General features: G+C 42.5%; 1 protein-coding gene across 1 annotated transcript in view; it reads right to left on the bottom strand.

Annotated features, from left to right (window-relative positions):
* Positions 1-15,398, bottom strand: part of SCNN1B (sodium channel epithelial 1 subunit beta) — a 148,507-nt gene that overhangs the window by 5,870 nt on the left and 127,239 nt on the right. Inside the window, exons 8-11 of the mRNA XM_082260268.1 lie at positions 11,862-11,979; positions 11,035-11,110; positions 3,519-3,576; positions 740-801 (exon numbers count right to left, since the gene is read on the bottom strand). Coding sequence (XP_082116394.1) covers positions 740-801; positions 3,519-3,576; positions 11,035-11,110; positions 11,862-11,979 — 314 coding nt within the window. The remainder of the gene's footprint in view (positions 1-739; positions 802-3,518; positions 3,577-11,034; positions 11,111-11,861; positions 11,980-15,398) is intronic.

The following is a 15,398-nucleotide window of genomic DNA, read 5'->3' as shown; positions in this document are numbered from 1 at the left end:
TAACACTGTGGGACTGAGTGCTGATGTCAGCTGCTGGGTGGGGTATCACACATGTGTACTCTGTGCTCTTATTCCTTCCATTCAGGATCAAGGGAGTATCTCGCTGCTTTTGCTCCTGCTTGCATAGAGACATGTGGAACTACGGTACAATCTTTGGTCTGTTCCCGCTGCTTGCCTACAGTGACTTGGGTCACCTCTGTCCATCAAACCCTCATTTCCTATCAACTGTTTGGGTTTCATGAATACCTGAGACCTTGCTTTGTACCCTGGGCCTTACTTTTCCTATCCGCCATGTGGCTGCAGCATGCCTGACTCTAGACATAAGAGGGGAAGGGAAACAGTTCTGCTGTCCCTGGTGCCCCCAACCTACACTCTACTAATGACTCTAATGCTGATTGAAGCAAACATAGTGACGTGGCAGACATCTGCAGCTTAAAATTATGTTTTATCTTGTCCCTGGAGTATATTGCATCATCTGTGTCTTATTTAGCTCAGTTGTCAATGGCCACTTCTTCTGCCCTTTAGGCTGAAGTTTTAGAATATAGTCATGCAAGACACTGTGGCCCAAATCACCCAGTTTGTTTTTTTCAGAAGGCAATGGCAGTCTACATATTTCCTCCATACAGGCTTCTTTTGGGATGTGTTTAATGGAGAAATTAAATTTTTTTACCTCTTCCAAAAATGTGCTTTTAATGTTTCACTATTGTTGAAAACACACCTTCTGTATGAACGTATTTACCTATTTACAGTGATGTCAGTGCTGGAGTCCTTTTCATATGAGAGGACATGAAAAATCCAGTCCTATAGAAAAGAGAATGAAGAGCTTGTAGAATACACTAAATCTGATGATATTTGACTACCTGAGTAATTCACATTGGTATAACCTTAAAAATACAAGTGGCATTCTTTGAGCTTTGGGAAAGCCCCCTTCAATGCTCATTGACTTGTGTCATTATTCATGATATAAATATTCATGTGTGTGTACACAGAATCTCTTACAAGTACCTCGCTTTGCATTGATAATTTCAGATGGAACTTTTTCCAGTTATAAGATGGATCAGTGCTAATAATGCAGAGTGTTAAATTGACAGAAAATGGCTGGTAGGCATCACAGCATTAACTGTATTAAATAACAGCCCTTGAAGAGCTATTATACCAGAATGCACATAGGGAGCATCACTATAGCATCAGAAAAGCTTTAAAAAAATCATTTTTTAATGCCCATAATTAGGAGCCCTTACCATTACTAATGCCTTAATTTTTAATAAATAGGAGGTAAAGCAGGTGCATAGAAGGTATAAAAGGTTGCTAAAAAGAGTCTATTGGACAGTTCATAGAATAAATTAACAACCATAAGGGTCCATGGGGGCTGTTTGCAAAAGCAAGGTTTTTGGAGAAAAGTTCACTTAAGGCAAGCTCTTCAGAGAGTAGAAGCTGACTCTGTATGCCAAATGGAAAGAAGAACAGAAAAGTGCCTCTAAGTGTAGTATCTTTAAAATCATTTACTTTCACATAAAAAGAGGCAACCCACATTTTTTTTGTAAGATTAGAGGCTCATATACAGTATCTCACAAAAGTGAGTACACCCCTCACATTGGTGTAAATATTTTAATATATCTTTTCATGTGACAACACTGAACAAATGACACTTTGCTACAATGTAAAGTTGTGGGTGTACAGCTTGTATAACAGTGTAAATTTGCTGTCCCCTCAAAATAACTCAACACACAGCCATAATGTCTTAACGGCTGGCAACAAAAGTGAGTAAACCCCTAGGTGAAACTGACCAAATTGGGCCCAATTAGCCATTTTCCCTCCAGGGCGTCCTGTGACTCGTTAGTGTTACAAGGTCTCAGGTGTGAATGGGGAGCAGGTGTGTTAAATTTGCTGTTATCGGTCTCATTCTTTCATACTGATCACTGGAAATTCAACATGGCACCTCATGGCAAAGAACTCTCCCAGGAGCTAAAAAAAAAAAAAAATGTTGCTCTACATAAAGATGGCCTAGGGTATAAGAGGATTGGCAAGACCCTGAAACTGAGCTGCAGCATGGTGGCCAAGACCATACAGCAGTTTAACAGGACAGGTGCCACTCAAAACAGGCCTCACCATGATTGACCAATGAAGTGGAGTGCACGTGCTCAGCGTCATATCCAGAGGTTGTCTTTGGGAAATAGACGTATGAGTGCGGCCATACCTCCTACAGAGGTTGAAGGGGGGGGGGGTAAGCCTGTCAGTGCTCAGACCATACGCCGCACACTGCATCAAATTGATCTGCATGGCTGTTGTTCCAGAAGGAAGCCTCTTCTAAAGATGATGCACAAGAAAGCCAGAAAACAGTTTGCTGAAGACAAGCAGGCTAAGAACATGGATTACTGGAACCATATCCTGTGGTCTGATGAGACCAAGATAAACAAGCGTGTGTGGGGCAACCAGGTGAGGAGTACAAAGACAAGTGTGTCTTGCCTACAGTCAAGCATGGTGGTGGGAGTGTCATGGTCTGGGGCTGCATGAGTGCTGCCGGCACTGGTGAGCTACAGTTCATTGAGGGAACCATGAATGCCAACATGTACTGTGGAATACTGAAGCAGAGCATGATCCCCTTCCTTTGGAGACTGGGCCGCAGGGCAGTATTCCAACATGATAATGACCCCAAACACACCTCCAAGATGACCACTGCCTTGCTAAAGAAGCTGAGGGTAAAGGTGATGGACTGGCCAAGCATGGCTATAGACCTAAACCCTTTTAAGCATCTTTGAGGCATCCTTAAATGGAAGGTCTCTAACATCCACAGCTCCGTGATGTCGTCCTGGAGGAGTGGAAGAGGACTCCAGTGGCAACCTGTATAGCTCTGGTGAACTCCATGCACAAGAGGGTTAAAGCAGTGCTGTAAAATAATGATGGCCACACAAAATATTGACACTTTGGGCTCAATTTGGACATTTTCACTTAGGGGTGTACTCACTTTTGTTGCCAGTGGTTTAGACATTAATGCCTGTGTGTTGAGTAATTTTGAGGGGACAGCAAATTTACACTGTTATACAAGCTGTACACTCACTTCTTTACATTGTCAAGTGTCATTTCTTCAGTGTTGTCACATGAAAAGATATAATAAAATATTTACAAAAATGTGAGGGGTGTACTCACTTTTGTGAGATACTGTAGACTGGTCAGAGTGTAGATGATGGAATGCCACGATGTAGAAGGGGGTGCTGCCGATCAGCAGAAAGAGTGATTGGCAGCCACCCTGCTACATCGTGGCATCCAGCCGGTAGACCCCAGGAGTTCTACCATCTACATGATGACCAGTCTATATGAGCCTATAATCTTACAAAAAAAATGTGAGTTGCCCCTTTTTATGTGGAAATAAATGATTTTAGAGATACTACACTTAAAGGCACTTTTCGGTTCTCTTTATTTTTAATGCCTGTGTTTTGCAGAGAGTATTTTAAATGATATATTTTGTGTGTAAACATCTTCACATTTGGGTGAAATTTGTATCGACTGTAGCAACCTACCTCTGCTGCTGTGGATGGCCAGTCAGCCATGGAGATGGTCATTTTGTAATTACTGTCACTGTAAATGAGACAAGTGAATATTTAGAATTATGTGTACCTTTCTTGGTGCAGCTCCCTTTTGTTTTTTTATAAACTGGTGATGTGAGCTGTTATAACATTTACTGGTTTTCTCTTTGATGTAATCATCAGAGCTTAAAGTAGAACTAAAGGAAAAAGTTTTTTTCATTTTTGATAGAATAAGGGAGAGTTAAACCCCTGCAATATAGAAAATAACCCCACCAGGATAAAGCATCTCAAAGGCAAATGATATTGGTGTAAAAATATGATTTATTGGACATCAAAAAATACAAAAGCCATTGACCAAATGAGCCAGGAACCCCAGCCCACCTACACCCTCTTCACAATATTCAGCCTGGCCAGGCACAACCTGGGCATTTTTGCCCCCATTAAGCACTTTTTTGGAGGTTATCATCTGCTGCTGGAGGGGAGAATTGGGATTGGGAGGGGGGTCTAGGTGACAGGGCATATTTTGAGAAGTTGAAGTGGGGGGTCTTCTGGGTGGGGGGGGGGCACTCGGGTGGGATGGGGGGGATCAAGGTGGGTAATGGGCTGGGGCTGGGGTTCCCCCTAACTGGGGTTGCTAACTCACTTGGTCAATGGCTTTTGTATTTTTTTGATGTCATATAAATCATATTTTTATACCGCTATCAGTATCCTTTGAGGTGCTTTATCCTGGTGGGGTTATTTTCTATATTGCATGGTTTTTGGATGCACTTCCCCTGATTTGGTGTGGCACTAAGCGGGTTTTTCCACTCCCAGGATTAATTTTCGGTTTAGGTTTTTTTGTAAGAAAAACAAGGAAGCCCCCCTTGGGGTGGGACTATATAGGCTACCATACATCCAATTAGTATAAAAAATATAAGTTTATTTGATACATTAAAAATGATCAACAGTAGGTCATATCTTGTATAACTTACAAATATGTACAATACAAACAGACATAAGAGACAAATGCATAATAAAAAAAAACGTAAGTTATTTGGATAAAAACAAAACAACGGCCTGTAATAGGTATAAAAAAGGAATAATAGTAGCGCTAGAACAATCTAAAAAAGTTCCCGGAAGAGTTCCTACTATCACCCGTGGATGATCACCAAGTTGACAGTGCGGTTGATAAACAGTCCTCACAGTCTTTTAGTCAAATGATCCCATAGGTGAAATATGAACATCAGTCCACTTTCAGATCTTCAATCACCATAAAAATTCATGTATTAATGATGACAGTGTTTGGATATATGCCAAAACTCTGTGCAATCTGATAGGATCACCACAAGTCCACCACCAAGTGCAGGGGAAGTAAGAAATGGCCACTCACCGGATGCATTTGCTCACTTACTCTCATAAATGAGCATGCTGCGCATGTAAGTAACAGATCCCAATGTTACCATAGGATAGGTCACACCACAGGTAAAGATGGTTTCCACTTCAGTGCAGTAGCCCTTTTTTCACACTCTCTCCCAACCGTATGGAAAATAAAGAGATAACTTCCCTAGTGCAGTATGTCTGATAAATTTTATTCACACCAAATAATCATACATTGCACTCACTTGTATAGTAGTAAAAACACGCTCATCTCAAAATGCAAGGCAGTAGCGGAACCTCCAATCTTACTCAAATCTGGCTCCACGCCAGGTCGGGTAGTCCCGGAAGTTCTTTCGCTGCCAAAGTCCACGATAGGGTGCGTGATCTGGCCACGCCCCGACACGTTTCGTCACTTCCGGACTTCAACTGGGGGTGCGGCCAGACCAACGAACCCATCCTCTTTATGCTCAGCACCATCAACATTGCAGCCAATAGGGCAGCGAACAGGCCAACCGGAAGGACCTCATGACACCTTCCGCCGGAAGGTAAACACTGTATGGAGAGTCCGCCCGGATATCCCTCACACACCACCTCTGCAGACACAAAATCCCATGAGAACCCTGCCCATTGAACTTAGACCATCCCATTACGGAATGAGATCTGAACGGTTGACCCGTTATCTGCACTCAGGCGAATCCATCTGGGAGTAATTAAACCCCCAGTCAGTCGCCCGATCGGCAGTGTACCATACATCTGCAATTAATAATGCTGAGGTTTCAGGTGGCCTATTGCACACGATCGATCGGGACCTACTGTTAGTGGCTAAACCACCCATCAGCAACTCGATCGACAATGTGCCATACATCCACAGGGTGAAATGCTAAAAATAACACAACAATGTAAAATACATAACCCTGTGCTCACCGGCACACTGTGTAAACTAACATGAATCTCATTAAAATAAATCACATTAAAAATTATAAAAACGCATATTAAAATATACAAGGGAATGCATATTTCAATTATAAAATCACAAGTTTTAAAACAAAAGGATAAAATATGCGCTATATCTTGAAAAGGAATGATGTATATAGCAGCTCTTCACTGTATATAACTGAAGCCAGAAAATGCAGGGGTAAATATGTATAGACAAATCAAAATAAACGCAAAATCAATAATTAAACTAGGTATCACTGATGAAACAGTTGATGTCTAATTCAATGTTTAAACCCATAGGTGCAAGGGATTGGGTCAGGAAAATCCATTTTGTCTCGCATTTTGACAGTTCCCTGACCCAATTAGCCCCTCGCCAAGAAGGAGTGACTCGTTCTATGCCCCAGAACATTAGTTCACTCTGATCTTTCTGATGATGTTGTCGAAAGTGAGCTGACACATTGTGTTCCCTTTTCCCATTGATAATATTAGTGATGTGCTCTCCCACACGAATCTTCAAGGTTCGTTTTGTTCTCCCTATATATACCAACTTGCAAGGGCACATCAGCCCATACACAACGTGGGTGGTATCACACGTGATAAGGGATTTGATCTTGAATGTTTTATCAATGGCGGGGACAGAGAAGGAATCCCGTCTTCTCAAGTTGGTCGGGGCCAGAGAGCAAGCCCTACACCTCCCACATGTAAACGACCCCTTCAGGTCTGGAAAGAAGGTGATTCTGGGTGGATCAATCACCTTTTTGACCACCCGATCCCCAAAATTGGGGGCCCTGCGATATATAAAAGATGGATGGTTGGGTAAGGCTGAACCCAGGGTTTAATCCATCAGCAATATCGGCCAGTGTTGTTTGAAGATGTCCTCTACCTTCTTATAGTCATTAGAGAAATCAGAGAGGAAACTCCACTGTTTGGGGTCACTCTCTGATTCTCTATCTCTAATTCTAGGATTCAGAGGCCTTGGTGCTTCAAGAATGTTGGTAATTTCTTTGTCCAGCTCCAATTCCTCATAACCCTTAGCCACAAAGCGCTCTTTCAGAATTTTAACTTGGTCACAGTAATCACTGGTAGATGTACAATTCCGTCTTACACGTAGGAATTGGCCTCTGGGAATATTTTTGAGCCAGTTAGGGTGATGTCCACTCTGGATAGCAAGGTAGCTGTTTCTATCCGTAGATTTAAAAAACACCTTAGTTATTAATTAGTTACCCTCCCTCCTAATGGTGACATCTAAGAAGTGGATTTCACTCTGGCTATCTTCAAACAACACTGGCCGATATTGCTGATGGATAAAACCCTGGGTTCAGCCTTACCCAACCATCCATCTTTTATATATCGCAGGGCCCCCAATTTTGGGGATCGGGTGGTCAAAAAGGTGATTGATCAACCCAGAATCACCTTCTTTCCAGACCTGAAGGGGTCGTTTACATGTGGGAGGTGTAGGGCTTGCTCTCTGGCCCCGACCAACTTGAGAAGACGGGATTCCTTCTCTGTCCCCGCCATTGATAAAACATTCAAGATCAAATCCCTTATCATGTGTGATACCACCCACGTTGTGTATGGGCTGATGTGCCCTTGCAAGTTGGTATATATAGGGAGAACAAAACGAACCTTGAAGATTCGTGTGGGAGAGCACATCACTAATATTATCAATGGGAAAAGGGAACACAATGTGTCAGCTCACTTTCGACAACATCATCAGAAAGATCAGAGTGAACTAATGTTCTGGGGCATAGAACGAGTCACTCCTTCTTGGCGAGGGGCTAATTGGGTCAGGGAACTGTCAAAATGCGAGACAAAATGGATTTTCCTGACCCAATCCCTTGCACCTATGGGTTTAAACATTGAATTAGACATCAACTGTTTCATCAGTGATACCTAGTTTAATTATTGATTTTGCGTTTATTTTGATTTGTCTATACATATTTACCCCTGCATTTTCTGGCTTCAGTTATATACAGTGAAGAGCTGCTATATACATCATTCCTTTTCAAGATATAGCGCATATTTTATCCTTTTGTTTTAAAACTTGTGATTTTATAATTGAAATATGCATTCCCTTGTATATTTTAATATGCGTTTTTATAATTTTTAATGTGATTTATTTTAATGAGATTCATGTTAGTTTACACAGTGTGCCGGTGAGCACAGGGTTATGTATTTTACATTGTTGTGTTATTTTTAGCATTTCACCCTGTGGATGTATGGCACATTGTCGATCGAGTTGCTGATGGGTGGTTTAGCCACTAACAGTAGGTCCCGATCGATCGTGTGCAATAGGCCACCTGAAACCTCAGCATTATTAATTGCAGATGTATGGTACACTGCCGATCGGGCGACTGACTGGGGGTTTAATTACTCCCAGATGGATTCGCCTGAGTGCAGATAACGGGTCAACCGTTCAGATCTCATTCCGTAATGGGATGGTCTAAGTTCAATGGGCAGGGTTCTCATGGGATTTTGTGTCTGCAGAGGTGGTGTGTGAGGGATATCCGGGCGGACTCTCCATACAGTGTTTACCTTCCGGCGGAAGGTGTCATGAGGTCCTTCCGGTTGGCCTGTTCGCTGCGCTATTGGCTGCAATGTTGATGGTGCTGAGCATAAAGAGGATGGGTTCGTTGGTCTGGCCGCGCCCCCAGTTGAAGTCCGGAAGTGACGAAACGCGTCGGGGCGTGGCCAGACGACGTACCCTATCGTGGACTTTGGCAGCGAAAGAACTTCCGGGACTACCCGACCTGGCGTGGAGCCAGATTTGAGTAAGATTGGAGGTTCCGCTACTGCCTTGCATTTTGAGATGAGCGTGTTTTTACTACTATACAAGTGAGTGCAATGTATGATTATTTGGTGTGAATAAAATTTATCAGACATACTGCACTAGGGAAGTTATCTCTTTATTTTCCATACGGTTGGGAGAGAGTGTGAAAAAAGGGCTACTGCACTGAAGTGGAAACCATCTTTACCTGTGGTGTGACCTATCCTATGGTAACATTGGGATCTGTTACTTACATGCGCAGCATGCTCATTTATGAGAGTAAGTGAGCAAATGCATCCGGTGAGTGGCCATTTCTTACTTCCCCTGCACTTGGTGGTGGACTTGTGGTGATCCTATCAGATTGCACGGAGTTTTGGCATATATCCAAACACTGTCATCATTAATACATGAATTTTTATGGTGATTGAAGATCTGAAAGTGGACTGATGTTCATATTTCACCTATGGGATCATTTGACTAAAAGACTGTGAGGACTGTTTATCAACCGCACTGTCAACTTGGTGATCATCCACGGGTGATAGTAGGAACTCTTCCGGGAACTTTTTTAGATTCTTCTAGCGCTACTATTATTCCTTTTTTATTGTTATCAAGTATTTTATATTTGTTTAAGTGGCAGCTTTAGTTTTAGAGTTTTTTTACCAGCAGTCTGCTGGTGCTACCTAGAGCGCGGAGTTAATCACACAGTTTGGGCGGTAGACTGAGGATTAATATCTACACTGTAATAGGTATAGGTCACAAATATGAATATAACAACGTGGAAATCCTCCAAACCCATTGCGTTTCAGGTAGGATCACCTTTCTTCGGGGGTATGTGGATGGAGTGTTGTTATTTCCAGATGAATGTTCAAGGCGGCGAGGTGGCCATGTACAGTAGAATGCCGTGGAGAGCAGACAGGAGAGAGAATCTATAAGAGTAGTATGGGTGACATTGCCAAAAGGATGGTGCTGCTCGCAGATAAATAGCCACCTCCAAGTCCTCAGGGGTCTGACAAGGATCCCAAAATAATCGGTCAAAGTATTTTCCCTCAAAGGGCAATGTAGGGGCAACTGTATCAGAGTATTTGAAATATATGTGGTAATTTCTTGAAAAAAAATCAGATGTTAGATGACATGGTTACACTAGCCCAAACTTGGGGGAACATTGTGTGTTAATATCTATATGTCCAAGTATCCAGTGTCCCGAAGAATGTGGTGTGGCATGCCCCGTCTGTCCCGTCCGTGGATCACTGGCAGTATGTGGGTTTTTGTAAGAGTTATAACCCCTGTCAGTTTTTTTTGTCATCTTTGCCCCATTGGGGAGGTTTCCCTCCACTTCTTGTCCCTTAGCCACAACAGGAACTGAGAAGAAATCCCTGGTAGTCACAAAAACTAGTGTTCCCAATGGAAGATTTTCCCTTTATTCTTGTTGCAAACCTATTGAACAAAGCTGCGGGAGCAGAAGCTGGTTGGAACAGGTCTTATTTCATTAGAGGTTACCAAGAAGCATAAAGGATTACAGATTTTGCAGCATAAGCAGGAACCTGGGCCAGAGATATATTGAGGCAGAATAAGGCCCTAGGCAAGGGACCCCCCCCCATCCCTTTGACTGACATAATAAGGATTTCATTAAACATAGAGAAGCAAACTTGTTTGAACTGTACTGGCATGGCCCCATTGGACACTAACTGCCAACAAATTCACCCATCCTTGTGAAGTAACATGCAGATGCACAGGTTTAGCAATTTTGGTATTCTACTGGTTTACTGTTAAAGTTGCAGTATGGTCCCATGGGCATCCCCGGGTTCCTGCATAGATGTGCCTTTTGATGAATTGGCTCTAATCTGGACACCACCCACAATATAATACACTGTTCTCTTATCTCCTGTACTTGCATTGGTGTCTTCAAAACAATCAGTTTACTGATGCTTGGATGCTAGAGGTCTGAATCTTCAGTAGTAACTTGTATCTTTGACACATTTCCTGCTATAGAATACCACTTTTCCTGCAGCAGTCAGAGCTGACCCTAAACACGGATATGTGAGGGCATTTTATGTTTTAGATGAGGCACCATTAATGGAAGAGGTAATAGATATTGCAGTAGTTGGGGGGGGGGGGGCATCAGTCACTTTGAGGAGGCAATGTGTCCTATTTTCACCCCACAACAGCAGCTGTTTTATCTATAATATAAAGTTAAAACTTAATCACAATAGCAACAGCGGGTCAAAGAAAGTGGAAACTCACATTTGGAGAGCGTTCCTCACAAATATAAGTTGCTGGTGGGTGATTCAACCTATTAGTATCTACTCAAAACTCAAATTTAAGGGTGATAGGTAGTTTCACCCCTTTAATATTAATAATTTTAAGTAGATCCCTGTTTACCAGGTGCAAACTCTGGAAAGGACAGCTATCAATAGAATGATGGTAATAGAATAGATGATATAGCACACTTACTTGCAGGGTTGCTTACATATGTCGATACATTGTTCTCTGTATGATACAGTGTCCCATAGGTTATAAAAGCATGGCACTGTGAATAAAAATATTCAGACAATTTTTCAATTTTCTTTTTCAATCCTTAGAGATAAATTAACCATCATATCTTGAGCAAATATTGTTAAAAATACAGAATATGGCACTTTCACTGGGGACTCAATAATACTGGCAATCAACTGCCCCAGTTTCCTGCTATAGCACCCTTGTTGTACTTCCCCTTTAATCCTTTTTCTAGTATTGGCTTCAGTACCATGACTTACTATAGATATCATGATATATTTTCATTGGTTAGAAGTATTTAATAGCATAGACCTTTTATACATGTCATATGCTGCCTAGCAGTGGTGTACCTAGACCACAGAACACTACCTTGGGTTCCCTATCAGTGCTCACACATGTACACAACCCCAGGACAGGGCTCTGTGTTCTTCTCAGCCTAGAGCACTTCTCTTTACATCACAAATATTAAGGAGCCAACTTCTGGTAAGTGCATGATCTGAATCTAACATATCTTATTAGACTCCTGACATCCAGGCACCTCATCATTAACCAGGCCTTCAACATGGCTTCTTCTGTATTTAACAGGAGGATAGTCATTATGTTTTTTCTCTTCTTCTAGGGCACCTGTGTAGCCCCTAGGTAGTAGCAAAGGCTACACAATCCTTCAACACAAAGAATTCAGTGATGTTCATCAAAATTGTCACAATTCAAATTCATGACCAATGTGCTACCACTAGCCATGGAGAGCTGGCAGATACGGTTTGCAGGGTTTTGGTTTTACTTACCCCAGTCAGGATCTTCATGGTTATTACAGTAATGAGCACCATCAAGTAGTGGAAATAGGTAATAGGCACACTTGCAGTACTTAACCATAATTTGTTGGAAACAGGATCGTATGCAAGACTAAAAATAAAATGCAAAAGAAAATCTTAATTTTAAAACTTGCAATACATACTGTATGTTCAACATAATATGTTTATCAGCATTTTAATGCAGAATAACTATTTATTTTCTGCATTTAATAGATTGGAAGAAAATAAAAGGGCTCGTGCTAAATTTTATGGTACTTATCAACAGCCTCTTTGTCAGAAATTCTTCTCCCTGGTCAGTGCTATTGTTCCAGAAAAATGGTATGCTTGGAATCTACCTACAATTTTAAATACTTTTAATGTCTAGAACACAAACAAAGGAAGAAGAGGCATCAGCCTAGTCCATTACTGCATAACTGTTTATTAAATAGTAAAAAGAAAAATCACTGTACTCACAAAAAGAGAATAAGCACAACACAGGCACTAAATTGTACAAGACACCACCAGATGAATGACTATCGAATAGGGCACAGCTAACACGTTTTGAGGGCCATGCCTTCTTCCTCAGAGTTGTCTGTGTTTTAGTTTTGGTTTCCCTGAACCAAAGAGCAAGGGTTTAGTACATATATTGATGTATTGATTGTTCAGTTGGTGGAAGCCTATAGTGGTCCCTACAGTTTCCCATAAGGTGGCAGACTGTGTATTTGGGCCCCACGAAGATTGGTCTGCCAATAAGAGTATCACACCTGTAGCACGGACATTGCTTTCACTTATCTACTTTTCATGTCTGTTCAAGTCCACTGGAAGAACAGCAGTGTCAGGGCATTGTCCATGGCAGAGGTGTCCGAAGATCTGGCATTCCTGCCAGTACTTTGCATCAGTGCCATCTTAAGAGCATTAAAGGTCCCTGGGCAATGCGGTGCACTGGGGCCCCGCCTACACAATCACCCACGAAAATAAAAATGCAAATTATCGATAAGGCGATATTTATTGGTACAGCAGTGCCAGGCTAATGGCAGCTTCCAAGTTGGGTGGCTGGGTCAGGTGAACACACACACCGACAGGAGTCAGACTCGACTGTCCTATGTGTGCCTGTTCCCGTGGAGGCAGACAGGCATTCCTGCAGTTGTGGGCTCCCCCTCCACAGTCCAAGTGGCCTGACAGCAGCGCAGAGCCGACAGGTGCTTGCCACCTGCTAAATTCGGCGGCGGGATTTACACGGGAATCAGGAATAATGCCTGGCCGGGTCATTGGGCAGGTGGGGCCCCCTGGGCAAGTGGGGCCCCCCAGGCAACTGCCCAGTGTGCCCATTCGGTAAGATGGCCCTGCTTTGCATGGCCACAGGAATGCACACTGGCGCACAACAGGTGCACAAGGATGCTCACCCATGTGTATTAGTGCACAGATGCACCCTGGAACACGCATAATGTGCACTGGTGCATAGTTACACACGCTCTCAGCACTGTTCCACCTTCAGGGGAGTCTGCAACTTAGCTGCAAGAGAAGCCCTCTCTCCATTGGCCTCCAGCACCAGGTACGCAATAGGCAGGAAGAACCACATGTAAGGGGAATGGCTATCTGACATACCGAGAAGTGTCAGCAGCTCTGCACAGAACTCTTACAAAGCTTTCCCTTTCTACATGTACTTCTACCTGAAAATTTTCCTAGTCTTTTTGATCTTGTCCTGACTGTAACAATTGCTTTTAGGTTGCTTTATATCTGATTGTACCCATTACAGCACCCATTAAAACAGTTTTATTCCTGTATCAATTACCATTTTTCTGGAGCAGGCTATTTCCAGATCTAACTGCCTACTGTTTCATTTTTAATTCCACATGTTTCCACTGCTAAGACCAGGTTTGCTGTGAGGCAAAATCACCATTTGGGAAAGTGATTGAGGGACCACCTAACCCAAGGTCCACTTTAACATCTACCTTTACTTTAACAAACCACCTGGTGGAACTCCAGGTGATTTCAACAGCAAGCAGGAAGCATTTAGATATACATTCACCTGCCAGTTTGTTAGGTACACCTTTTAAATTGCTTGGTAACACACATTGCTAATGAGCCAATCACATGGCAGCATATGCTCTGAGCATCAGAATGGAGAAGAAAGGGTATTTAAGGGACTTTGAACGTGGCATGGTTGTTGGTGCCAAATGGGCTGGTCTGAGTATTTCAAAAACTGCTGATATACTAGGATTTTTACGGACAACCATCTCTAGGGTTAACAGAGAATGGTCTGAAAAGTAAAAAATATCCGGTGAGCGGCAGTTGCGTGGGCGAAAATGCCTTGTTGATATCAGAGGTCAAAGGAGAATGGGCAGAGATGGTTCGAGATGACAGAAAGGCAACAGTAACTCAAATAGCCACTTGTTACAACCAAGGTATGCAGAATACCATCTCTGAACGCATAACACATCAAAGCTTAAAGCAGATGGACTACAGCAGCAGAAGACCACACCGATTCCCACTCCTGTCAGCTAAGAACAGGAAACTGAGGCTACAATTCGCACAGGATCACCAAAATTGGACAATAGAAGATTGGAAAAACGTTGCCTGGTCTGATAAATCTCGATTTCAGCTGCAAGATTAAGATGGTAGGGTCAGAATTTGGCATAAGCAACATGAAAGCATGGATCCATCCTGCCTTGTATCAATGGTTCAGGCTGGTAGTGGTGGTGTAATGGTGTGGGGGATATTTTCTCAGCACACTTTGGGCCCCTTAGTACCAATTGAGCATTGTCTCAATTCCACGGCCTACCTGGGTATTAATGCTGACCATGTCCATCCCTTTATGACTACAGTTTACCCATCTTCTGATGGCTCCTTCCAGCAGGATAATGCACCATGTCCCAAAGCGCAAACCATCTCAAGCTGGTTTCTTGAACATGACAAAGAGTTCACTGTACTCCAATAGTCTCCACAGCCACCAGATCTCAATACAATAGAGCACCTTTGAGATGTGGTGGAACCTTTGCATTTTCCAAACATTTTCTCACCAATTCCCCTCTCCCACTGTGCTGATGTAAACCAATCCACCCCTCCTCTACTGTACACTCACATAGTTCTGGCACTGCATCTATCGACGTTCCACTGAAATCTTTACCTGCAGCCAGTGCTACATAAAATAAGGGAAATGAGGCATCCTTGGCATTTGCCCCATTAAATGGTAAAGCCTAAGGTTTTAGTACCCAAATACCTAATTTGTGGGGTTGAGTTGAAAATCCAAATTAGGAAAGGATCCCCAGAACCTTATTTAGTTAGGGTGTATTTTATATAGTCAGAGGAAAACAAGTTAAAAGCTCTTTGTCGATCTAAAAATAACATGAAACCAAGTACTGTATTTTCTGGTGTATAAGACTACTTTTGAACCTCAAAAAATATCCCCCAAAAATGGGGGGTCGTCTTATACGCCGAGTATAATATCTCCAAGGTAACCTAAGTATAAGTATTACCGGTAGATGAAAATTAGGGGGGTCGTCTTATACGCCCAGTCGTCTTATACGCCGG

Source organism: Pelophylax lessonae (assembly GCF_965119305.1).
Source record: "Pelophylax lessonae genome assembly, chromosome: 6".
Classification (NCBI taxonomy): Eukaryota; Metazoa; Chordata; class Amphibia; order Anura; family Ranidae; genus Pelophylax; species Pelophylax lessonae.
This window is presented reverse-complemented; position numbering and strand designations above follow the sequence as displayed.